Below are 25289 nucleotides of genomic sequence, written 5' to 3'. Positions count from 1 at the left end.
AGTGTCTGTTGTGGGAGGATGACAGTTCACACCCAATTACACACTGTGATGGATTCATATTTCTTGATCAGTGGCTTTGAAGCCTTCTGGAACAACATTGTACAATGACCCTTCATCTTAAAGACCAAATAAGATGATTAGTGACATGCGGAAGAGTCAGAATTTCATGCATGTCAGAACTACTTTTAACCAGTCTCTGTCTGTGGCAGTGCTCCTGAACTGGAAGAAAGCTCAATTGCACCAGCACAGAGAAAGCTGTTTGATGGAAACAAGCAACTGCAGAGCTTATTAGAGCAGGAACACAACTGTCTCAGAAGGACTTCCATTTAACAAAAGCAACACCACAATCTGAGACCAAAAGCAAAATACTTATGCAACTGTTGTTAGAACTTCAGATTTCTGGAGCTTGAAAATACAATGGAAATCACAAACTTTGACGAAGACTCAATGCACTTCAGTGTGGTGATGCATATAATTACAGCAGTTAGGTTTTTTACTATGTCTTTGAATCAGGGTCACAAAAGAGTGTGGCATTTAAAATGATCTTTAATGTTACTAGTGCTATAAAGGTGTCTTGGTTAAACCCTTACAATTTTGTCCTACCTCGTCAAAAAGAAATGCTACATCCCTCAGAAAGCAAGACAGTACGTCAAAAGAAATTGAACCTGATCCACAACTTAGTCCTGTTGTATGAATGCAATCCTGACTGCACAATGTCTATCCAGGAGGAATGTATGAATCAATAATTGACTAATGAAAATAATAATTCCTGTACTTGTTTAGCCAGGTCACTTTTAAGACTGTTAAACAGATTAGAAAACAAATTAAAATAAAAGCTGTTGTGAATATGGGGACCACCAAGTCCAGCACTGGTGGCATGCTGCTGCTAATGGGACTCCTGTCCCATCCTTGGCGTGTTTTGGCATATCATTGGTTCATCTCGAAAAAGCTTTCATGATTACAGCTTGCGGTATCCCACCTCAACATGCAGTGCTACCATTTCCATGGACATGAGGAATTGAGAAACATATGGCAAGTCATGGGAATTGCAAGACTTTGACCTTGAGCTGCTGCACAGGATTGAGGCAATGTGTTTAATACCTCCAGAGGGAGAGGGGAAGTGAGAGACGAGTGTGTGCACTTAGAGGGGAAGAGATCAAAGATAAAATGAAAAACTAAAACTGATGAGAGCACAAGATTAAGAAATGAATGAAAGTCACCAAAACTGATCAGGCTGTTTAATGATCAAGATGATCAAGCTATAGTCCTGCAAATGTTTTCAAAGGCAAAGAGACATTTGTATGTCTTTTTTTCCACCTTTGAAACTTCAGTGGTAAAAGCTGCAAATAGTTAATATAAAAGAAGCAAAATGCATCCACCCTTTTCCGACCATTTGATATGCTACTTCTTGTAAACTTCCTTAAAAAATGCCTTTCATAACTAAGAAAATTACCACATGCTCACTGCTTTGTAAATGGGAAATTAAAGATAAGAAAGTCTGAATAAAATAAGACTATTTGACATTTGCATTCCAAGCACTTAGCCAGTATCAATCAATTACCTCACTGCACTGCCTCACCGTCCCCAATCTAACTGAAAAATGCAAGCTCACAACTTCCTTGTGAGATAGTTGTTATTAACCCATTTTTCATAGCTGAGAACCAAGATGCAGGGGATGTGGGTGACACCCTGGGTCACGGTGGCTGCTAGTGGCAAAGCTGGAAATAGGTCTTGAATCCTGTTTTTAAGACAAGACACAGGGCAGTTCATTTCAACAAGAGCTGTTTCCATGTCAGGATTTTATATGCTTACATCATATGGATGAACCAGTATTTCGATGTCTCCAGCCTCAAAAAGCCTCCTGCTACTCACAGAACTGATTTTTCTTCTTATGCTAATTATGATGAAAATCTTTCTCCTTCATGAAATCCTTGTGATAGCACAGAGTTTCCCCTGTGACTGACTCTCCACTGCATCAGGACAGGAATCTCTATGATTCTGATAACCAGTGTGCAGTTTTTTTAGGCAAGAGTGAGACGAGCAGTGAGAGGACAGAGGTATGGTCTGATGGCATTTATCTGTATCAGTTGTCAGCTTATGAAGCATTATGTGATGTACGTGTCCAGCTTTCGCTGTTTGCACTACTGGCAGATTATATGATTCCCCTTTATTGTCTTATGGCTTTTTCCCTTGAAAACAAACAAACAGTCTACTGTTCCCCGGAGAAGGACAGGTAGTGCTTTTTACATCCAATAACAAGCTGAAAAGGAATCCATTCTGGGACACTCATTTTCACTCTGCTGCTGATCATAACAAAAGTACTTCTCCTACGAGCAATCATTCAGTCTGTTGTTGTTACTAAAGCATTATATATGTTATTTTCTGTATAGTTCAATCATATCTTATTTATGATATTCTTCATAGTGATGGTTCACTTTTTGCCTAGGCCAAAACACTCTGAAGTCAGTAAAAGATTAGCTGTTTTGTATTCACTGTGCTCTTCTTTCTCCCCAGTTATGCAGGGAACAACATCCAAGTAATGTTTGGATCCTCTGTCCCAATGCCAGGCAAGTCTCTGCTGAAGACACATCTGATGAGAGGTATTAAATAGTTAAACACAATGGATTTTGATTTTTTTGATCTTCAGTCATTAGGGTAATTTCTTATATATTGCACATCATTTATTCTTGAATACTGTGGTGACGTGAGTCTCCTGTTAAAGACTAAAGATGAAATAATTAAAAATGGCTAAGTGACCTTGAAAGTCATGTCCTTCTGAGCATCAATAGGGGCTGTGCACATTAATTAGTGTTTTTCAAATTCTACTCTTAATATTTACCAAAGCAGAACAGCTTTCAGTCAGTCAGTCAAGGGCAGGTATGGTTAGCCTGTGACTGTTAACATATTTGTATTTATAATGATTTTCTTTATCCATGATTTAATTTGCAAAAATACGTTTAATTTTTTTTTTTTAAAAAAAAAAAAAGCTCTATTGGAAATGTTTATTACAACTTTGTTTGGAGAAATGCCTAGGAATAACAGACTTTGTTGCTAACATTAGAGTAACTACTTCTAATCAATGATAGAAATATGAGATAAAGAGCTCAAAAATATTATGATTTATTAGATGAGACATAGGCTCAAAAATTGCAAATGAAACTATCTAAATTTTAACATGTGTCCATAACAAAATTTGAATTTCAGTAAGAACTTAAAAAAATCTTGTTTCCACTGTATTTAATAAAAAGCCCTGTGAAGAAGAGCATAGTTAATTTTTATATTTCTTCACTTCTTGTTAATAAGAGAAGAGTGATATTTCTGACAAACACAAATACATGGGAAAGAGAACATTTTACCAGTAGGATCTATTTTTTTCCTAAATTATTTGAGAAGTCTCATAGTCAGGAACACTGCAGATTAGAGTACTCAAGATATTGAGGAAACAATAGGCAAAATGGTCTTGTGCTAAATGAAAAGTGAGAAGGATGAATGTTATCCATTCTTCTCTAGTGTTTTTTATGCTGGGTCAATAAGCTATTGTAATCAAACTACAGAGAAAATCTCTTGCTGAGCTTTTGCTGTTACATTTTACCAACCTGCCATGGGTTTTTATATTATTCTGTTAGATTAAAAGATGGTATGATTAGACTGTCACTAATGATAAGCAAATAGTTTTAAATAAGCATGCTTAATATATTTGTTGTTTGCCCAGAAAAAGGTTAACCGTACTGTTATATGTCTGAAGATGTATAACCTTGTCAGTGGATGCATAATTGCCAGCCGATTCTGTATGTGCTAGCAGAGTTTGAAAGATGCACTTTTATTTGTAAAGATCACTCAATCTCAAAGTCAACTCTCCATGAACAGCCAAATTTTTATTCTCTGGTAGAATTTGTCTTCTTGGCTCTTCTGGGGGCTTCAGTTACAGCTTGCACAAAATGAACTGATTTGGTTCCACCAGATGAATTAGAAATTCCAGATGTGAAGGAAAATGTTTACATTTTAGATGCCCAACACAACTGACTCCAAGTGCTAGTTCACAATCTTTTCCCATATGGGGCTGCAAGTTTTTATGAGCAACCGATTGCGCTGTAGTAGAGGCTAAACAAAGAATTATTATTATTATTATTTTTTTTTTTTGCTTCCACCATACAGAAGATGTTAGGTAGGGCATGCTGAATGGCAGATGTTCCATAACTGAAGTAGTGCACTGCAGTGCTTGGACAGGTCTGATAATGCATCCAAGACAGATACAACCTGTTTATAAATTAACTTTAGCTTGGGACACTACTTTCTACTACTTCTTGATCATCACTGAATTCCAGCATGCTACCATTAGCAATCCAAGTTGGAGAGCAATTGATAACATAGTGTGAACAAAAGTTTTTGTCAGTAAGCAATTTTAAAGCTTTAATAAGATTATTTTTTAAACATTAATTTGCATTGTGAAAGTTCCAGTACAAAGTTGGTACAGAGAACAGCTAGATTCAAAACACATTTCATCACCTCATTATCTAAAGGTAGATTTGCTAATTATTTTTAAAGGTTTTTAAATGGGCAAAAATGAAGCCATGATCTTGTGAATAACACACACTTAACTTCATGGACATAAGAGCAGTTATGCTAGAACTGCATGAAAACAAGCATCTAAAGTCAAGCACATGTATACACTTACCATTTCATGTCCATAAATTTACTTTAATCTTGATAATTCTTAGCAATACTAAGCTGTCAGGGATCTCCAGCTTGTTTGTGTGCTGGTTCTCAAAATGTCATCAGGGAATAAAGATGTTAATCTCTTTATATTTCAGTAGAATATAAGGGCAGTGATTTCCCAGTACAGTAGTATTATTTAAATTCTGCCTTGTAATTACTTTTTTCTTTTTTGATATCACACATGTACTTGTGACATTACTGATAACCTCAGACATTATTTCAGTTATTTCCAGTCACTCTGACATATTTATATGCTGTAATTTATTTTTATTTGTATGTTTATTTATTTATTTTAAAAGTATATAGTTATGAGTATCTACATAAGGACTTTAAATCAAATTGTGTTGATCTGGTAAAGGTAGATTTCAGCTCTAATATTCTACTGCTGCATATGTGATAACTGAAAGAGTTTTAATGAAAAGAACAAAAATGCTGTCAAGCTGCTCCTCTTGCATTGGCAGCAGCTCAGGAGCAGTTAACAGAAAGAAAAGCTTATTAAATTAAACCATCATCTTAGTTTAAAAATATATTTTATAATATCCACAATTCATTTTATAAATATGTTCCATCATCTTCCACTTACCTCTGTTTCATAATTTGGATCAAAAGCACTTAGAAAGGAGCTAGGAGTAAGACCAAGATCGACCGCTGCTCACACAGAAGAGTTCATGGGCAAATGAAAATCAAAGTGAATGCCTGAGGATCTCTGAGTGCCCAAGCCAATGTCTTAAATGGGCTAACAAGGCACCTAGGGCCTGGCTGTTGCCCGTTCTCAAAGATGATGCCATCATACCTAGGCCAATTTTGCACCACTGGTCAGGCAGGACCAGGGAAGCTTAGAAATGCTAGTTGAAGGGACACCAGAAGGTCACCTACTCCATACTGCTTGAAGCAGGATCATCACCAAGACCAGATCAGGTCAGCTGTGGCCAAGTGTTGAATGCCTCTGGAAGAGCTGCTGCAGCTGATTTCTGCTGTAGAGGCAGGTGAGATTGTTGGGCAGCCTCAGCTCTGTGCTCAGCCTGGCAGGGAAATGAAGGTGAACTGACACAAGTTTTGGAGCACTCCTGAGCCACCTTAGAGGAGATAGACAGAGCTGATCACTGGTGTGCAAATGACATTAGCCACATTAAAATCAGAATAGGGACAAAGTGCCCAAAGAGATCCAGATTTGTCAAGGAAATATGAAGAACTGGATTCAGTGCCCATTTCAGGTTGAAAATGTTTACACCTCCCAGGTTGAATCACTCAGGAGAGCCTTAATTACCTGAGCAGTAGCTGTGGTATAAAGGGAATGACTCTCCCTTCTCCTGTCCAGACTGTGGTCAACACAGGATTAATAAGAGCAGACATAAAGACCAAATAGGAAAAACTAGTTTTCTAGGTTTCCTTCACTGCAGTGTTCAGGACCTTAGTGTTAAAGCAGACAATTTAAGACCCTTATGATGAGCTAACTGCAGCCTTTATATAAATCATGTCTTTTGCCCACTAACCAGCTACATTAAAATTAATAAAAATGTAAAAAGAAGGTCTTAGATTAATTAGCAATTGAGTATGGACTGTACTTTATTATCTGTAGATTTTGAGCGCTTGCAAGAAAATCTTGAGTGAAAAAAAAAGAAAGAAGGAATGCATTTATAAATCTCAAATTTGTACTGGACTCTGTATATATAGAATTGTTGTTTGCATGTGTAGCACATATTACAGTGCTGAACAAAACTTTTATTACAAAATCATGTTTCTGCAATTTACCTTTCTCAAGGTACTACTATAAGCAAAGTCCAGATTTCATTCCAGCTCTACGTTGCCTCTAATTTTCCAGCTGGCTTGAGCAATGCAAAAGAAGGTCAAGATACTGGTCCAAAATTACACGGCCACTCCAAATCTCAGCTGGCTACCAGAACTTGCTTCATCCATTGCATCACACAATCCCCTTACACATCATAACCTCCCATAGGGCAACGATGGTAAGATTGCCAATGTTTTTTCTCTTTTAAAGCCTTATGGTGTAGTATTAGTTACATTCTCATAGTTGTTTTAATTTAGAAACTTTCTAGGCTTAGGCTGCTACAGGGTGGAAACACTATAGAAGTACCTGAGGTAATATAAAATACCTAAACCCTTAGCATGCAGCACTTGTGCCAGAAGTATTTATTTTATGGTCTGAGTTTATTAAATTAAGTTATTGACTTCAGTGAAGTACTGCAGAAGGGGACTTTGAAAGCTGGCTGGCAAAGAGACAGATGGCTGGAATCTGTTCCCACAAAACCAGCAATAAAGCCCTCATTGACTTCAGTAGGTGCAGGGTGAGGTCTAGAAAGACCTGGTGCAGCAGAGCACTATTGGTTACAGTGACCTTTCTTCAGTGAGCTTTAAGGCCTTTTTTTTTTTCTTTTTTTTTTTTTTTTTTGTGAACGACAGACTCTACACTGTTTTTGCCATCAAACTGAACTTGGTCAGAGCTGGTGGAGACTAGAAGATCTGACAGGAGGCTGTCACATTTTTCAAGTGAAAATGTTGAAGCACTTTGAAAGCAAATTGCACATCAGTAATTTGAATAAATTAAGATCTGTAGCTTATTGATATCCCAGTATTTTCTTAGTGTAATTAATAGCATATCAAATGGATTGCTTCTTCTAAGACAGGTGGATTATCAGAGAGATGGCTGTTATCTACCATAAACACTATTTTTTTTTTTGTAACATGCTAGGTTTTGTGAAGGTCAGCATGCAATGGTGTGAATGACTGTTGTAAATATGACAGATTCTGTCCTGTCCCGTTTCCGTTATTATTACAAAAATAGTATAAATATTCAACCCTTAACTCTTAGTTTTGAAAAAATATTGTATGTGTCCCCTGCCTTGATACAATAACTGTCATATGTAGGAAAGTGGAGAAGTGTTTTTTTTTTTTTTCTTTCATAGAAACTACAGGGTAAAATGACTCTTTCGGAGGTCAAATCTCAGTCTGAGCTGTAAGTCAAGTGAAACAAGGAAAAATTTGCTTTGATGAGTCAGATTTAAGAATGTTGCTGTAATGAAGGATAATTATGATGATGGAAATTAAGGGCAGAATTATGATAATTGAAAGCTCTGTTGTGGCAGATATTAAAAGATCCTAGAGTTCTGGGGCTGTTAAATGTTACCATTAAAATCTTGGTAATTAGAAATACTTGACAAAGGCTGGGTGAACACTTAGTAGAACAGAACCTTAACTATTACTTTTTGATAATCCTGTTACATTGCTCACTGTATTACATGTTTAAGTTTACTGTGGCTGTGACTGCTTGATGGCATCTAAACCTTCTATCTTACTGCTTTAGAAATAGACTTAACTAAAGAAAGGGAAGAAAAGACATGAAAGCCTCTTGCACTGTGGCACACTGCTCTAATCAAGTACAGACCAGATTATTAAAGGTCTAATTCCCATGAAAGTTAGCTTGTGACCCTGTTCTTTGCATCGCATGAGTAAAATTTCCCAGTTCCTATGTAGCTCTCTAAAGTTCATTCTGACAGAGATTTTCACTCATTGTGCACCATACAGTGTCAACTAATCCCACTCTTAAGCAAATTTTATTAGTGCTTTTTCTCTAAACAGGGGAATTGTTTGTTTTCTGCCTTGAGAGATTTCCTTATTTTCTTTCTCCTTGGATTGCATGAAAAACAGATTTCTTATCATCTGTGCAGAAATCTTGTCCTGTAGAAGGTCATCCAAAAGATGTATGTGATCCAAAGGCTATTTTCAGACTAGGGCACACTGAGACAATTATGTAAGACTTGTTTAGTTTATGAATTATTTTAGATAGTTTGAAAATGTGAAGTGATTTGGGTCCTGGAACACAAAGAAGAAAGAAAGAGCTAGAATATTTCTATTCAATTTAATTGAATTTAGCACTTGACTAGCAAGTAGCTCTCATCATTTTAGGATCAGCAGGGGTCCGACCCTGTAAACACACAATCCTGGCAGTCCCAGTGAAGAAGTCATTGTGTCCATAGCAACATGCTGCAGCGTGAAGCATTTCTGCACCTCCTCAGCTCCCATCCTGGCACTGCTGGGGACACAGACCAGCTGTGCATGACTGTTCATGTTTATGTCACCACTATTTTAACTCCACATTACAAACCTTGTTTCCCCAGCAAAGAGCATCTGCTCTCTGAGTGACATGTTTTTAATGTGCTGATTTATCATTGTCAGATACAGCATTTTTATTGCTGAAATTTGAATATTGTATTTAAGGCACTTTTGTGATTACAGATGTTTTACATATAAATTGCCTTATATTACAAAAAATATATTCTGTACTTCTCAAGCAGTCTCATTCTGATGTGTCTTACATTTTTATACCTGACTCTGCATGGCTAAATGGAGGTGAATAGCTGTCTGCTCGGGATAACTGCAACCCTGGCTACAGTGCTGCATTAAATATTTGATCGCATGCTTATTATGTGACATTGGCCGTGGTGGTTGAGGAAACAGTCTGGAAAGAGAAGGTTGGGTCCTGCCCACGGGTTTTAGCTGTATCTGGATAATGGGTGCCCCAAAAATGCCAGACATGTCAGAGGCTGCAGATGTGCTGCCAACTCTATTGCAAGCGAGCTGCTGGCTTGGAGCCACTTCTGCATCCCCTGTGAAGGGGCAGGGAATGGGTATGAAGGCTTGGAAGGAGCGGTGCGACTGGAGGAACGCTCCTCCCTGGAAGATGTCAGATCCTAAAGGGTGGTGAGAAAAGGCTGACTCCTGCCTTTGGCACATATCACAGAAATGAGCACTGTCGCGGACAGGATCGCAGCCACATGACAACTGCCAGGCTGTCTCCGAGAGAACAGCTGCTGTTTGGAATTGGTGACACCCAGGGGGTGCCGGTCTGCTGTGCAGGCTGCCTGGTGTGCAACACACCCAGGAGATGCAGCGTGAGGCAGCAGCAGTGCCTGGCTGCCTGGCTGGGGGTGTTCAGTACTCCCCAGTGGGATCTTACACCGTGACTGCCAAATAGCCAGGGTATGAGCTGCTGCCTCGCTAGAAGTAGCTTGGGAAGAGAAAGGACACAATCCAGACTGAAAAAAACGGTTGCAAGAAAGTCAGCAAATCTGATGGAGTATTTGTTCGGGGTGTGGAGTGGGGACAGGAACAAGAAGGACTAAAAAAAGTTCAAAGAATGGAAAGAAAAAGGAATGAGTTATTGCTGGTAAAGACCACAAGTAATTAAGTTATCCCATAGAAACTGCGGAGAAGCCTGGCAATCCCATAAGGAGGCAATTACACCTCCAGACCAGGGCCAGAGAGCAGCTTAGCTTATAGATGACTGAAATTTCAGGAAAAGAGATCCCTCGAAGAAATACTCCTGCTTGTGAGAAGGGGCATTCCCTCTTGTCACCAGCATTTTCATCAAGACAATTGTAGTAATGTTTAATTTAACATACACATCAGTAACCTTTATTACTACAAGAAGGAATACCATGAAGCTGCTGGAAATGACCTGTAAATGTAATTCTAGGAGCTGCAAAATCCTACAGTGACTTTTCCCGTCGCTGTTCAGTGCAGCCTGGCTGCTTCAGAGGGAGCGCCAAGCAGAGTAGTTGAAATAACACCACCATCTACTGGGCAGCCCGTTAATATGTCGAAATGAGAAGTCTTGCAGATGAAAATTGTGCACAACTCCCAGCCACAGATTCTTTGGTACATACCAGAACACACCTGATAAGCCCTCATGATGTAATTCTTCATTATTTTTGTTACTCATGTTGACTGATGCATTTCCAGGCTGCTCTCTATGCAAGACATAGATAAATAGATAAATAATAAAAAATGACTGCCTTGCGTGGATGTACACGAATAGGGAAATGGGGAACATTTTTCATAGCATTTCTGTGCGGGGAGCAGCACCAGTTCAGCAGCTGTGCCCTGTAAAAGACATATTAATTCGATTCCCATCAGGACTGATATTATTTGCTCTTACAGATCTGTTGCTTAGTCACATGCAGGTGCATACATCAAGCCCGCAAAGCAGAAACCTAGAAATAGGAACGTCCACTGATGAGTTGAGATGCATGCCATAGCCAGATGTGGGAAACAGCATGTGACAAAGACCTAGAAATTGTTCTTGCAGGAAGTATAAATGCTGTAGGATTTCTTGCTGCTGTGTGTATTAGATGTACGGTATCCTGTTTCCATGCTTATTTCTGATATAAATAATTTCCACTAGCAATGTGGGGTATATCTGATACATAGGTGGTGTTCTGCAAAAGTGATCTGAAAAGTCATGAGCCCATCAACTCAGCTAATATAGTTAAGGCACACCATTCTCTGTAGCCTAAGGCAAAAACAAGGATAGTGTGATGGTGTGACTGGTATTGCATGGAGCACTTTCGCCAACCCTGCCCGAATGACCAGAAACTTGCTAATGATCAGCTCAGTGAGTCAGAAACAGGAGTCAGAAACAAGGCAGAAACACATGAGCCTTAATGTGGGGAAAGTGACAATCTGCTACTGTCCCTTAAGTCAAGCTGAGTAATGGTCCTCCGAGAAAAGACGGTGAGATTTCCTCCTTCTGCAGGGGGAAAATTGCTGGAACTGTGTGAGACTCCCCCCAACTAATGCAAATACCAATTAACACAGGGCTGAGGAGGAGAACAGGCTTAGGCTAGGCCCTACAACATTATGGGTACATGGCATGGCTGCAGCATCCCTGATGAGGGACCTGGCCAGGGCTTTCTCCAGCAGAGTTCAGTGCAACCACAGCTGAAAAGAGTTATCTGAGATACTTCCTTTTTATTATTATTATCTTTTTTTTTTTTTTTCCTGGGTGACTTTTAGATTAGATTCTGTTTAATTTTAATGTGTATTTTTACAGTTGAATGATGGTAAATCTGCAGCCTGAGAAACCTAGGTTCCCTCTTGGAAAGAAAATATCCAACCTCCTCATATATTTATTCATTTACATATAAATGAAAATTAATAACATCAGATAGCCAAGGTGCATTTTTTCTGTTAGTAGCAAAAGCAACAGTAGTTCCTGTGCATTTATTATGATTAAATATTATCAGTGTCTGTCACACATGAATGAAATCATACCAGGAACTGATTGTCTATCTTATATAGAAAGAACTTAGATGGCAATTTTTATGTTTGTTTTTGTTTTTTAAACCTATTACCTATCCCCAAGCTATCTGCTGGTTTATGCTGAGGTATCTCCATTGTCCTTGAGATACATCTGCCTCAGCTCAGTTATTAATACTCTGTGGACAACGTACCAGCAAGTTTGCATGAAATTTTTAAATTTAGCAGAACCATGTAAGAATTATTTTATTAGGACAACAGAGATCAATCCCATATTTAATATCATAATGTCAAAAGCAAGATTATTCTAATATTGCAAAAATATTTATCAAATAATGTAAAGAGACTATATTTTCAGTTCAGTAGTGAAATGACCACGTCTGAAACCAGACTGGTGTTTCTAAACACCTGGTAACCTTCATGAATTTTTGACCTAAATTACCTTCAAACTGTGATGACTGCATGTTCTGTACATGTAAGTAAAGGAAGTACAATACTTCTCCTGATGATACAGCTTCAAGGGACATCATAAGAAGGAAGGAGACAGTATTACCACTGGATTGTCTTAAATAATTTTGTGTGCTTTGCAAATGCTTTCTTGCAAAATACCAAATGCCAGGCATTTTTTGTATATTTTTCTTTAATAGTTTTTTTTTTTTTGAAAATCTTTTTGACTTATGTACGCTGCTTATTTTGCGTTGTCAATCTAGCTCTGCCATCCTGTATATATCATCAAAGCAGGTTGCTTTAGTTAACTCAGGAAAATATTCTTTATTGGGAATACAAACACTAATAAAGTTATTAGTGCAATAAATTATTTTCTTTTGTATGGAGATCAAGTAATCCAGTGTTTACTTCGGAAAATATAGTGCAACCTATATTGTGAGTCCATTAGCAGCAACAACAAATCTTTTCTGGCTCTAGAGGAAGAATTAATTATTTACATGTTTCTCATTAACTTTTTACCTACTGTTAACAGTAGGTTTTTAAAAGAATTCCTTTCTGTCTGTGATCAAAGTTTTCAACAAGCCCATTTACAGGCAGTATATTTAGCCATTTTTAATTATTTGCAGTCTATCACAAAATGACATTTGCAATTTTTAAGCATTGCTGAAACCCTGCAGGTATTCCAGAAACTCCTGACAAGTCTTTTTGAGCAGCCAATGCTTTTATTCACTGCTCTTGACATGCTGTTCAATCAGATAGTACGTATATCTCGTCTTCACCTTCCAGAATAATACCAAAGCTCTCAAAACACAGCTGTCTGTATATATACCAATGGAGCTGATGGTTATGTACTTCTCTGGAGCTGTATTTTCTCTTTGGGACATTCTGGTAGCAGTATTAGTGTAATTTAGGGCAACAGAACATGGATCTACATTTTTATTCCAGGAAAAAAAAAAATAAATAAAATTTTTGTTCTCCCTGCTAAACCTATACTCAGTCCTTGGCAAGACAGCCTCAGAGAAATTTCTGATAAAATCCTCTTCATACATTATCTTATAAAATCAGGAATATTCATAATAATTTCAATTAAAATAGCAAAGTTTGACTGTCTTTTCTAACCATTTTGGCTCTCTTACAACTCAAAGTTTGAAGAAAATATAATGTGAACAAAGATATTCCCATTTATTGTTAAGACTTACATGGACTCTCATTCTTTATGAGTTTGTGAAACTGAACCATTTACTAATCAGTTCACCTTCCAAAATAAATAAATAAATAAATAAATAAATAAAAAGTAGAGAAGGTTAGTCTAATAGGAATTAGATTCCTGGATTTATCAAGACATGCAGTAAAATGGGCCATGCTTTCCCAAAACTTCTGCTGAGTTTTCTTTGCATAACCGATGTGTCATATCCCCCATTTGTTCACCCCTGGCACCAGATGCATGGCTCCTTACCCAGGGAAGCCATTTTATCCAGTGGCTGAAAAAATGACTAACACAATGGTTCCTGCACCATGAAACAACCGATTTCTCTTCTGTGACCCACTGTGAACGTGAGAGACTTATTTACAATGTGACAAGCCAGACTGTTGTTCATCTTGTTGAGCACAGGCCAGCACCAGCTGCTTCTGAGGAAAGTTCAACAAACTTGATAATGAGCACCCAGGGAATAACAGGTTCAATGGAGAAGTTTCTTCTTCATCTAAGCAGTAGCTGGCTTATGTGTTAAATATTTTATATCCATTATACACTCAACAGGAAGCAAGAAGTCTGTGCAAGCTCTTAGTTTTGATACAGGTATTTAGCCTATATTTAAGCACATGCAGTAAATTCAGTGCTGTGATATTCAATGCTATTCAAGATTTATTACCAAAGGAAATTACACTGAAACAATTTATTGGAAACAAAACAAAACCTATGACTTGATGATGGGTGACTTTGTTCTATAGTCTAAGACCAATTATTTAACAAAGCGTTTGTTACATTTGACTTTAGGCCAAGCAGCAATGTGAGTTGACATACTCAAGAATAATTTTTTAAAAAAATGTCAAGATACAATACATTAGAGAGCCTCCAAAAGAGCAAAGCAAAATTGATGGAGTTATAAAATCATCTACCTTGATAACATAGCCAGTGGTATTTAGTCATAATTTAGACATTGATATTTAGTTAGTTCTACTGAATGTATAGAAAAATGCTGTAACACAAAGAATCATAAGACCCATGTCCGTTAATGCTACCTATGGAGTTACCTCTTCAGTGAGATGCTATTGCCTGCACTGTTTCCAGGTTCACAGCATGGAAGTCAAAAGCAAATTTGGCAGGTGCAAAAGCCTACTTCTATTTTTTTTTCTTTTTTTAACAGCTGAAGAGAACTGTCCTGTAACTTGGTCTGCTTCATCTTGGACCAGAGTTTTATAAAAGTCTCTGCAGGCTGGGGAAAAGTGCTTTCCTTCCTCCTGTGCAATTTTCTGAGAACCTGTTTAACTTCATCCAGTCTGCACAGCTGGCTAGGCAAAGGGCTTAGCCTTAATTCTGGTAAAGTATTTTTATTCTGAAAAGAGAGCCGCAGGCCATTATTTTAGACTAATAAATCATATTAGATTAATAATACGCACTAAGATGAACCTGTTGCAAGAGTGCTTTATTATGGATACTGTACACAGAGCAAAGCCTGATTTCCATTACCAGAATACTTCTTAAAAAGCACTTTTTGGTGTTCTGGCACCAAACTCAAAACAAAAGATGCAGCAACAGAGCGCTCAGCCGGAAGACAAGGAGAAGATTCAGCTGGGATGAAACAGCAACAAACATTAACTTTTCTACACAGCTATTAGGGAAATAGGTGCTTTAATGGGCTTTCAACCATTAAAAGGCAGAATTAGAGGCTGAATTAGAGTATTCAATTAATAGGTAGTCAGCTGTGTAAAACCTATCGCATGACATTAATGCTCTAAAATCCAAATGGGTAAGTGTGATTAAAGTCTCTAATAAGCAGAAATGTTTTTCTTGGCTTCATATAAATAGATACCATAATGCTATATGAGATTTGCTGCCATAGATTAGTAATTTCAGTACCTATATCACATCAGTTTGTGCCGAGATAAAAAAATGCAAAATGAATTTTTTTCTCTGCTGCATTGGTACTGTTTTCATGAATCTTGAGACACAGTGACTGAGGAAGTGTTGGGTGGTTAAAAGCAAATCTCATATTACCAGGAAAAAATGAATGGATGGAAAAGCAACTGCAGTAGTAAACAATAGGAATAACTGAGTCTAGGCAAGATCTGAATCTTATGAATATTAGAAGCACTAATTCAAATTGAGATCATAAAAATGTACACATTTGTTGAAATGGATGACAACAGAACAACAGAAAAGTCAAAAGGCCAAAAGAAAGGAAACATTCAAAAAAAAACCCAAAAAAAGTTCTCTGTGTGAGACAGCGAAGCAGGTTTGTAAAATAAAGCTATAATTCCAAGCTCTGTGATATTTGGAAAGAACGCTCACCTTATTGAAAAAAAAATATATAATAATAATAATAAAACTATACTAAAATGTTCATTCACTTAATAATGTTTAATAATATTCTATTAATTTTATTTCACCAGGTTTTTGTGGGTAGGTGAGTGAGATGAGATCTCTTCATGATAGGTGAATTTTTAAGAGAACTGTTATTTATAAGAGCTGAAATAATGTGTTTGGAGTGCTGCTGTTTTTATTCAACACCTGCTTTTCTTTCCACATAGTTTTCTTCAGACAAATTCAGTAATGAATTGATTTTTACACATCTCAAAAGATGAAAAACTGGAATCTGGAAAATATCTAGTTGAGAGTACTGAAAAGAGGAAGCCTTGCAGAAAATAAATGATTGGGCTGGCTATAAATTGGCCCTTAGCTCTTGTGAGGTCTTTCTGAGCTCACCGTTGGTAACTTACTTTTTCTATGGGGTGATGTGTATAAATTAGATTAACTCTACTGAGACCAGTGGAGCAAATGTACCTGAGGGAATCCAGCTCTGTATTTCCACCATTTCTCTAGTCTCAGTTATTTTCAAGGTGGGCTAAACTTGGTGACCACTTACAGCTTTATGACTATATTACCAGTAAAAGGCTTAGATAAAATATATTAAAAAAAAAAAAAAAAAGGGTTTCCATCAGAGGTGAAGGAGAGTTTCCCACACATGACTGGAAGTAAGTTGCTTATGACCTATACTTCAGCAGCTCCTGTTCCACCTTCCAAGGCATCACTAACCACCAAGTGACATTCTCCACATACCTTTTCTAACATAAGAAGATGATAAGTACTGTTTAATACAGAAAAGAGAAGCTGATAAGCTGTACTACACTACACTTTTGTTCTCGTAGTTGAAGTATCCTATAAAATCCCTAGAGGAAGAAGCAAAAAAAAAAAAAAAAAAAAAAAAAAAAGTGAAAAGCAGGGAGTAGCAGGTCCCTGTGGCTGATAGTCCAGGTGCCATGGCTGATTTATAGGTTTGAAAAATATTTGTAATGCCCATATTATACTTGCTCTGGGGATAAAGAGAGGATTTAATTCACTAGTACTATCAATCTTTTACCTTTCAAGGCAATAAATTCACTAAATTCACTAAAAAAGCAATTCAGCTTCATACAGTTGTTGTTGTAATATATCATTTATCATTTACTGTATGTAAGTACCAATAGCACAAACATTTAAAATCATCAACAGAACTATGAAGAGATGAAAGAAAAATGTTCCAGAATAAATCTCTGTCCTTTCCAAAGCAACCTACTCTGTGATAAGGTTATAGAGTAAAACACGTGTTACTTGCAGCTTGAAATAAAACCCTTACTTGTTCCATTGCAAATGTTTCAACAAAATTATTAAAACCCATTTCTTGTTTGTATATGTGACCAGTGGCAGGAAAGAGGGGGAACTGGAAAACTAGGCTGATATTCCTTTGTTTCCTCTATAGTGGTGCAGTGAGCTTTTTCTACGAGACCTCTCAGAGACCCTAAAACTATTGGGAGTATCCTATGGAGGAATCTAACTGTCCTTATTAAATATTCTGTGATCCTTGTCCCTTAATCTTTCAAGTTAATCTGATACTGATGAATATTCCCATTAATACTTAGATTAGCCTATCATCTCTGAAAAAAAAAAAAAGTAACATTTTTCTTTTTTGAATGAATGCAGAAATGAAATTAAATCAAATTAGGGGATTGATCTATACTATAATACACCCATTTCTCTGCCACATTTTCATTCACCCACTAATTATTCATATTTTACATTTTGATACTATTTATATTGTATTTTCATTACAGCTATGATGGCTTTTATTGACCCCCAGCATCACTTACTTGTTCAGCAATCTAAAAGCCTTGAAGAGGCAACATCTGTGTTGAAGAAGTAGAAGCAACCACCAGGTCTGTTGCAGAGCAGCCCTGCCAAGGTTCCTCACAGTAATTAGGCCTTCTTTGAACACAACATCTGCTTATATAGATCCCCTTATAAGATCAAATTTTAAAGGTCAAGCTGGAAATGGAAGATGAAAGCGGAGATGACAGATATATGGACAGTCAGAGTTTTAATGCCATTTTTATGCTGGTTTTAGCCCAAGCCAAATTCCCACCTTTAGTTATTAAACCTGGTGTTTTTTATTATTACTGATTCTCATTACTTCTAGCTGGAAGATCTGGAGATTTTCACACTACACCGTTCATCCTTTAAGATTTTGGTTTCTTTAAACCAAGAAAAATTCCAGAAAAGGGTGGAATGAAATGGTTCAAAATAGGAGGAGCACCTCTCCACTGCATGCTATTACACTGCTAACACTGATAAGAAACTCCTGGTAAATGCGATTCTGAGTACTGGTGATTTTTGTATTAGTGTGATCTGTGCATAGTCAGTATTATGAATAACAATTTTTTACTTACTTTCTTTTTGCTTTCTAGTCAAGGAAAGACTTTGGGAGACCAGGCAAAGATGTTCATCAGAAATCCAATTGCTTTTCCTAACTATATCTTGTGTTATTGGACTAGCCCGCCAAGGCGAAAGTGTTTTGAGAATTTCTGCTGTCTGAGAATATCGTAATGCTTCCATGCTTATTCACCTTAATTTTACAGCAAACCAATCAGCGTGAAAGTGATTTATATATATATATATTTAATTATTATTTTTTGTGTGCACATGTATATGATTTTGTTTGGTTGTTTTTCTTTCAAGTATTCCATTTCACCTAAGTCGAACAACAGATGTTCACGGAAGCTGACTCAGTTCCCTGTGGAAGACAAAACCATTCAGACACCAGATCAGCTCACAAAAAAAGAAACAAATACTTCTAAGATCTAAGGATGAGAAAGATTTCTAAACAAATTGATATCTTTTCTACTGATTTTTTGGAAATTTTATGTTTTTCTGAAAATAGATTCTGATCAGAAATCCCCAGCCAGTTCCAACATACACAGTTTGAACATGGGTGTCTTCTTTTTATTAGTATTGGGTAATTGCCAGTATCTTCACATAGAAAAGTCCCTTTTGGTATGGAGCTGCTGAGCAATGACAATCATTCTGTTAGATATATTTTAGGGCACTCTGAACCAGAGATGTATTACAGATATGATTTATATTGACATCTCTGCAATAGCCTGGTATTTTCCAGTAAAGTAAGGAACTCCCATGAAGAATGCTTGCCTCATTGATAACTGTGTCCTAGTGCTCACAGGCTTGCAGGCCTTGTGTCACCTGCCCTGGTGACACAGTCCCTCTGAGATGGTGCATGCTCCAAATTTAAGCGCACACTGCACCCAGATGAAGTTCAGACGGCCAAGGCAACGTGCTTGGCAAAACAGCAACCAGAGTTAAAGAGATGTGTGCTGAGCACCCCAAAGTGTGAGTGTACCAGGTCAAGTCAGGGATCCCATCCAGCCTAGTACCATTTCAAGGTGCAGCGTAGTTAGGAGGAACTGATTTAATTTCTCTAAGAGGTTCACTCATGCTGTCTCAGAGCTTAAGCACTTATTCTCTCTATACCCTTAAAAATATGGAAATAATGAGCTTTCTTCAGCTTATCTCTTCTTTACAGTCTGAATGTCCATATTTTGACCCACCAGCTAATGAGGAACGATGCACTGAAAGGCATCAGGGTTCTCCCAGAAGGGAATTATAAACTGACAGATAAACACATTAAATGCCTGAATGTACAAATCACTCTCCACACTCCAGGAGCTGTGCAAAAGAGGATCTATTTTTCTGTAATGAATTATTACCCTAAAAATGGCAGTTAGTTCTCACTTAAGTGAAGAGCTTGGTCCTGTAAATTACATGTACTGCTTCTTGTATTATATTCTGAAGAATCAGATTCATGAAGATGAATGCACTTTTGTTAAGTGAAAGGTCTGTTGTACACCAGATGACAAAACAGAGGAAAGCACAAGCTCTAATACCTGTGTCTCCAATTGTTTATTACAGCAAACGTGGCACAAGATGAGAAGAAGTGCCTCCCATTTAGTTTCATCGGTTTGTTCAGTCACGAAATAACAGTGGTGAGGTAAGGAGTAGTTTGGTAGTTTTAACAAGGTGAGTGGGTACTGTACTTTGGTTATAAGAAGAGTGCTTGGCATTTCTCTAAAGTATATGGAAAGAGATGATTAACAGAAATGGGAGCAGAGATGGAGAATTCCAGAGCTGAATTCCTTTTCATCCCTTTTTGCAAAATCCTGGGGGTGGATCACTTGCTTTAGGCTGCTAGGACTTGGTTAAATCCATTATGCTGACCTTTCTACCCTCTCTGAAACTGTAGAAAGGGCTGCAAGAGTCATTGAACATGGCCATCCCATATCAATGGGTAAAGGATTGCCCTGGGAGTGCAAGGAGTTTATTTCTTTTCAGCGGACTAGGCAGGTATTTTCTCTCAGATAAAACAAACAAACAGAAATGCACAGAGGAGGATTTTGGTATGAGTAAATTCAGACTTGCAGAAAATGTTATACTATTAAATGAATATGTCTTTTTTCTCTGAAGGACTCTGTCTTCCTAAGGAAGTGTGTGTACTTGCAGGGTCATGCTCTCTTTGCCAGCCATGAATAATAAATCTCTTCTATGCCTAGAAAGCAACCCCAAGGGACAGCCTGATAGTGAAGATACTCCTCATAGAAAACAGAAGGAAATAATACTGGGCTGTCATTTTTACATCAGTTTCTAATGAGTGCCAGGGCTTAAAAGGACTGTACATCTGTCTGCTGGCTTGAGAAAAAAAGGGAAGTACTAGCCCCACTCAATTTTGGGGAAGATAAATGAGGTATTCCTCTCTCATCTCTTTCTTGGGTCATCCAGGTAGACAGATACTTTCACATAACCTTGAACAGATACTTGAGTGATAGGATTTATCCCTCAAAACATCACTATTGCCCAGCACTTCTGCATGCAACCCGTAACCATCCTCCTACACTTACTCAGGAGCCTGAGCATTTCACATTTGGAACAAAGTGTCAGAAAGTCGCGTCTCTGGAGGTGTCCGAAGTATTTGCATTTTTATTATTATATTATCATTCACTCCCATCCTGAAGTTTGGTTCTGCATCTGAAGCAAAGTAGAAAGTTTCAAAAAGCTTTCTGCTCTTAATACTCTTCCCACAGCCTTCCTCTCACCTCTGCCACATCCCCATGGGCTGCCTCGTCCCCTCCAGCCCCATCAACACAGCTCCTCCAGCCAATTCCCAGCGTCACAATGCCAGCTCGCTGAGTGGGATGTTTCAGGCAAACACTGTTTCTTTCTTGTAACGTGAATAGATCTGAACACCTAACATGCGTATCCATCAAACAATTTTTGGCCAAGCCTGAAATACTGCTGCCAACTCCCAGCTGTGACTTTTGGCTGGTTTTAACTCCCTGTATTCATCCCTACCATTCAAAATGAATGTAATACAAGAGGGACTGGTGTAAGGTCTTCAGTGTTGTGTTGTCTTGTTGTATAGGCAGTGAAGCTAATTGTTTCAAGTGTTCACAACTTTCTGGGGAGTTTTAGTTTCTCCTCTTAGTGAGGTTAATGGTGTCAAGACTGTGAAAGCATTCTGCAATATTTCTATGCAGGTTCTCCATGGCTTTAGTTTCCCATGGTTTTCTGGATTAATATTTGGCGAGGGAGAGGTGTTCATTATTTTTCTAACTTTGGTAAGGTCCGTCCTGAGCTGGGATACTGAGAGATGGTGAATATTTACACTTCATTGTCTGACCTGCAGTTTTTTGTCTTCCTGAACTGAAGGGTGCCATATCCAGCCCAGGGAAACGTGATGGCTGGGACAATGGGAAATTTCATTTCATCTTTACCAGCAGTAGCCACCTTCAAAGGCTCCCCCTGATTCAAACTGGTTTAAGAAGACAACAGGCAAAGGGATAAGCAAGCCTACCTAAATATCCCTTTTCTCCTGTTGTAAGACGTCCTGAATATCTTCCACTGATTCTTTTTTTGCCTGGTTACTTTTTCTTCTTGTATCCAAAAGACCAATAAAGGCTAGATTGTTTGTGGAAAGCTCTCTCAGTTTGCTATAAATTGCTTTTGGTTGCCAATATTTTCCTCAGAAGAATAAAACCAATTCCACAACAAATTTCAGTCATTTTCATGAGCCCCTGAAGTTAAACTTTAGAGCTATGATTTTTAGGCCAAAGCTTAGACTGAAAGAAGATTTAGTCCTGTCAGACCCATAGAGACTGCCATAGCTGAATTCAAGCATTAACTGAGAAAGATGTGTAAAGGTGAAACTTGTGTCCTGTTTAAAATAAACTGGATTTTATTTTTTTTTAATTTTTCATATATTTGTGCTAAGGAAATGGATAAGGATCCCTAGGGAAAAAAAAAAAAGTCAGAATGACTGGATATGGAGTCTTAATGAGCTTGAAGAAATACAATCTAAAAGTCAGTAAAATCAATGGAAAGACTCACAAGGACTTATAGGGCTATAACTTAGGCCTGTGAAACAGCTAATTCAATAGGACTGTTCTAAGCAGCAATTTTACACATCAAAATCCATAATCAAAATTAAGACAAAAAAGTTTTAGAAGCTTCTTCTTAGATAACCTATATTTGTCTCAAAGAATCCACTGGTAAAATTTCTCAAGGGACGTAGTTAAGCCAAATGAACAACATTTGAAACTCCTTGGATGTACTGTAAAATATGTTTAATGGTTCTATTTATGCTTTTAAAGGAAATGTTACTCACAGTGATGTGAGCAGAATGTTTACAGACTTCTTTATTACTGTATCATCAGGTAATTTACAATATCCTCACTTAAACAAGCAGACACAAAATAATCAAACTTGACAAGTCAAAGAAAAAGAGTGCTAGCAGGTATGGAAAACACTGAGCATTGGGTGGAGATACAATATATTCTAAATAAAACACCATGAATATTGGAGCACGTGATGCAAGCGCAAATTCTTCATATCATGCATTAAGCTGACAATATGCATTGCCTTACAATAAACATTCTTCAAAGTGCCGTGCTATAGTAACATGGCACTTTCAAATGAGACAAAACTTGAGACAAAATGTGATTGAGAAACATGAATGATTGAATTGTTTCAGTGCCATTTGCTTCTATATTCCATTTCTGTTATTATTGCTGGTGTGCCAACCTTCTGAAGCACACATCTCATTTCTCATGACGGGTTGACAGACCAAATGCTGCCACACTTTATTTTAGTAGCAAAAGACTGTTTTCTAAAATACCAGGCAATGATACATCAACCCAGGGCACAAACCTTCAGGACTGCTGCTGGTGCTGCACAGAGCACTTTTGCAACAGGTTTGCATAAATGCAACCAGGAACCTGAAGTGGGAAGCAAAGTACTTGTATACTTATATTTTAACATTTTTACACTCCTCTCACATAAACATGATGTCAGACATGACTGCAATAATCTGAAGTTAGTGTTGTCTACTTTGTTGGCGAGCAAGCACGTTTGGTTGACAGCCCCGATTTCTCCAAGATCACCTGCTACCACCCATACTGGCTGTACACACTGTTCTCACCCTCCGTGTGTGCGTGTGTGCGCGGGTGTGTTACGGGGTGTGTAAATCAGAGCAGCTGCACTGAAAGCAGCTGCAGGGACACATGCTCTCAGCTGCTCTGTGTGTGTGTCTGTGTGTGTGTGTGTGCTTTGTGTATAGCTGGAGGGCTTCCCTCTTGGAAATTCTGGGATTAATGACACATTAAGCCCTCTCCAAGAGAGTGGACTGAAAGAAAAAAAAAAAAAAAAAAAAGAAATCTGAAACAGGAAGGCAGTCTGATGACTTTTCCTGCAAAGTTTAGTACATCAAAAGTTAACTTCTAAGCAACTGCAGATGCATGGATAAAAGCTGTCTTGGACAATATGCAGCAGCCTTTACCTTTCCACCAGCATCTCCAACTTGTTGCCTACCTCTGCTGGATTCCCTTGTTGGCCATTAGCAGTGAGTCAGCTCCATTAGGTAAGGATTTTTTACTTTTTAATTATTTGATAGTCATCTGGGGGACAGAGTTCGTGTGTATTTTAAACTGAGATGATCTTGTTTACATTCACTATTGAATGTGGCTTAGATAGAGGGCTATTATTAGAAAGCGTCACCAAAATAGAATGGAAGTAAGGTTAAAATAAACAACTTCTAAGGTAATGAAGAAGGTCACAGTGATAACCAGGCATGCTTGTAGCAAGCAATGTTTATTGTCCTTTAGAGGAGGTTTATTGTTATTGTTGTTGTTGTTATTATTATTATTATTATTATCTTAAACAGAGAAATTGCAAACCTCTGAAGATTCCTACCTCTTACTAGAAAATTTCAGGAGATTTAAAGAAGAATCATAATGTTTTCCCATAAATGGAATGAATCATAAAAGAAGAAAAAGCTTTAAAATCAGGATCTATTCCTCTAAGGAAAGAAGTATATACACTGTACATCAGAGCACTATTATAGATTAGTTAATTACACATATAATAATACACAGCTATATAGTCTCTGGCAGTAAAAAGTTCATGAGTAATTTTTCTGCTACTGTATACATTAATTGTAAGGCTTGTTTCATTCCAGCATAGGGTTCATAGAGGACATAGATTTTACATATATAGTTTCTTTATGCAGCTTTATTAATCCACTGCAGCGGTATATTGAAAATCATGTAAGATGCTATTCAACTAGTAAAAACAGAGTTCAAACAAACAAACAAACAAAAAACAAACAAAAACCAAGAAAAACCAAGAAAAGCCATAGGACCAAAGTGTAGTCCTGTCAGTGATTAGGGATATAGCCTCAGCAAACTCTGTGGAGGCACTCCCTCTTAATGAAAATATGTTGCAATATTTTACAACATTTAATTCCAGTAGAGTTTCAGCTAGTTTTAGAGGTGATTGTCAGCCAGCACTCATTAGCTATATGAAGATAACACTGTTTAAAGCACTCTTCATTTGAATATCAGAGGGTTACCCAGAAAGGTTTGCAGGACTAAACACAAGGCAAATGACCTTATCGCCTTTATCTTCAAACAATGCCTTTAATTTCTGAAACCTTTTGAAGGGTTGCCAGTGTTATGGAGTGTAGCAGCTACTTATCTGATAGAACAAGCTTTTCATCAAGGGGAAATGACCTTTTAACTCCTAGTAACAAAGTAACTGCTTTTCTACTGTATTTTTGTTACTGAAGGTATTATTCTTAAACATACTTATTAAGGGGGGAATACAGAACGAGAATTAGAAAATAGCTTCCTGTCTCTTAGGTGATGCAGAAGAATTCTTAAGACTTGCTTCTTCTTCTTTTTTTTTTTTTCTCCTTTCTTTTCATACTGTTAAATGAAAGTAAAGGAAAACCGCTCAAAAAAGTTTACATTCTGACAGATTGTGCTGTGACATTATAAGGATATTAACAGAGCCATATGCTGTTTACTTTAGTACTCTGAGTATAACAAATCTACTAATCCCATAAGAATTTAACTATGAATAAGGAACGTCTGACCAAAACAGCTTTTTGCAGATGCCTCATTAAGAGGGAGACAAAGATGAAAAAGTCTTTTAAAGACCAAGGAAGAATTTTATCATCTTCTGCAGTCTTATGTTA

The 25289-nt window shown here is 37.5% G+C and overlaps 1 protein-coding gene and 1 long non-coding RNA gene across 8 annotated transcripts in view; one reads left to right on the top strand and one right to left on the bottom strand.

The window, feature by feature from the left end:
* LOC106041009 (uncharacterized) overlaps positions 1 to 25289 on the bottom strand; it is a 47685-nt gene that overhangs the window by 10340 nt on the left and 12056 nt on the right. The window lies entirely within an intron of this gene.
* LOC106041006 (von Willebrand factor D and EGF domain-containing protein-like) overlaps positions 23241 to 25289 on the top strand; it is a 177936-nt gene continuing 175887 nt past the window's right edge. For all 6 annotated transcript variants that reach the window (XM_066999142.1, XM_066999140.1, XM_066999141.1 and 3 more), the window contains exon 1: positions 23241 to 23672. Coding sequence is in view for 5 of the 6 variants with exons in the window: in XM_066999140.1 (XP_066855241.1) it covers positions 23576 to 23672 (97 nt within the window). In the remaining variant the exon portion in view is untranslated. The remainder of the gene's footprint in view (positions 23673 to 25289) is intronic.

Source organism: Anser cygnoides, chromosome 6 (assembly GCF_040182565.1).
Source record: "Anser cygnoides isolate HZ-2024a breed goose chromosome 6, Taihu_goose_T2T_genome, whole genome shotgun sequence".
In the NCBI taxonomy this organism is placed as follows: Eukaryota; Metazoa; Chordata; class Aves; order Anseriformes; family Anatidae; genus Anser; species Anser cygnoides.
The sequence above is the reverse complement of the archived record's forward strand: the minus strand, read 5'-3'. Positions and strand labels throughout refer to the sequence as shown.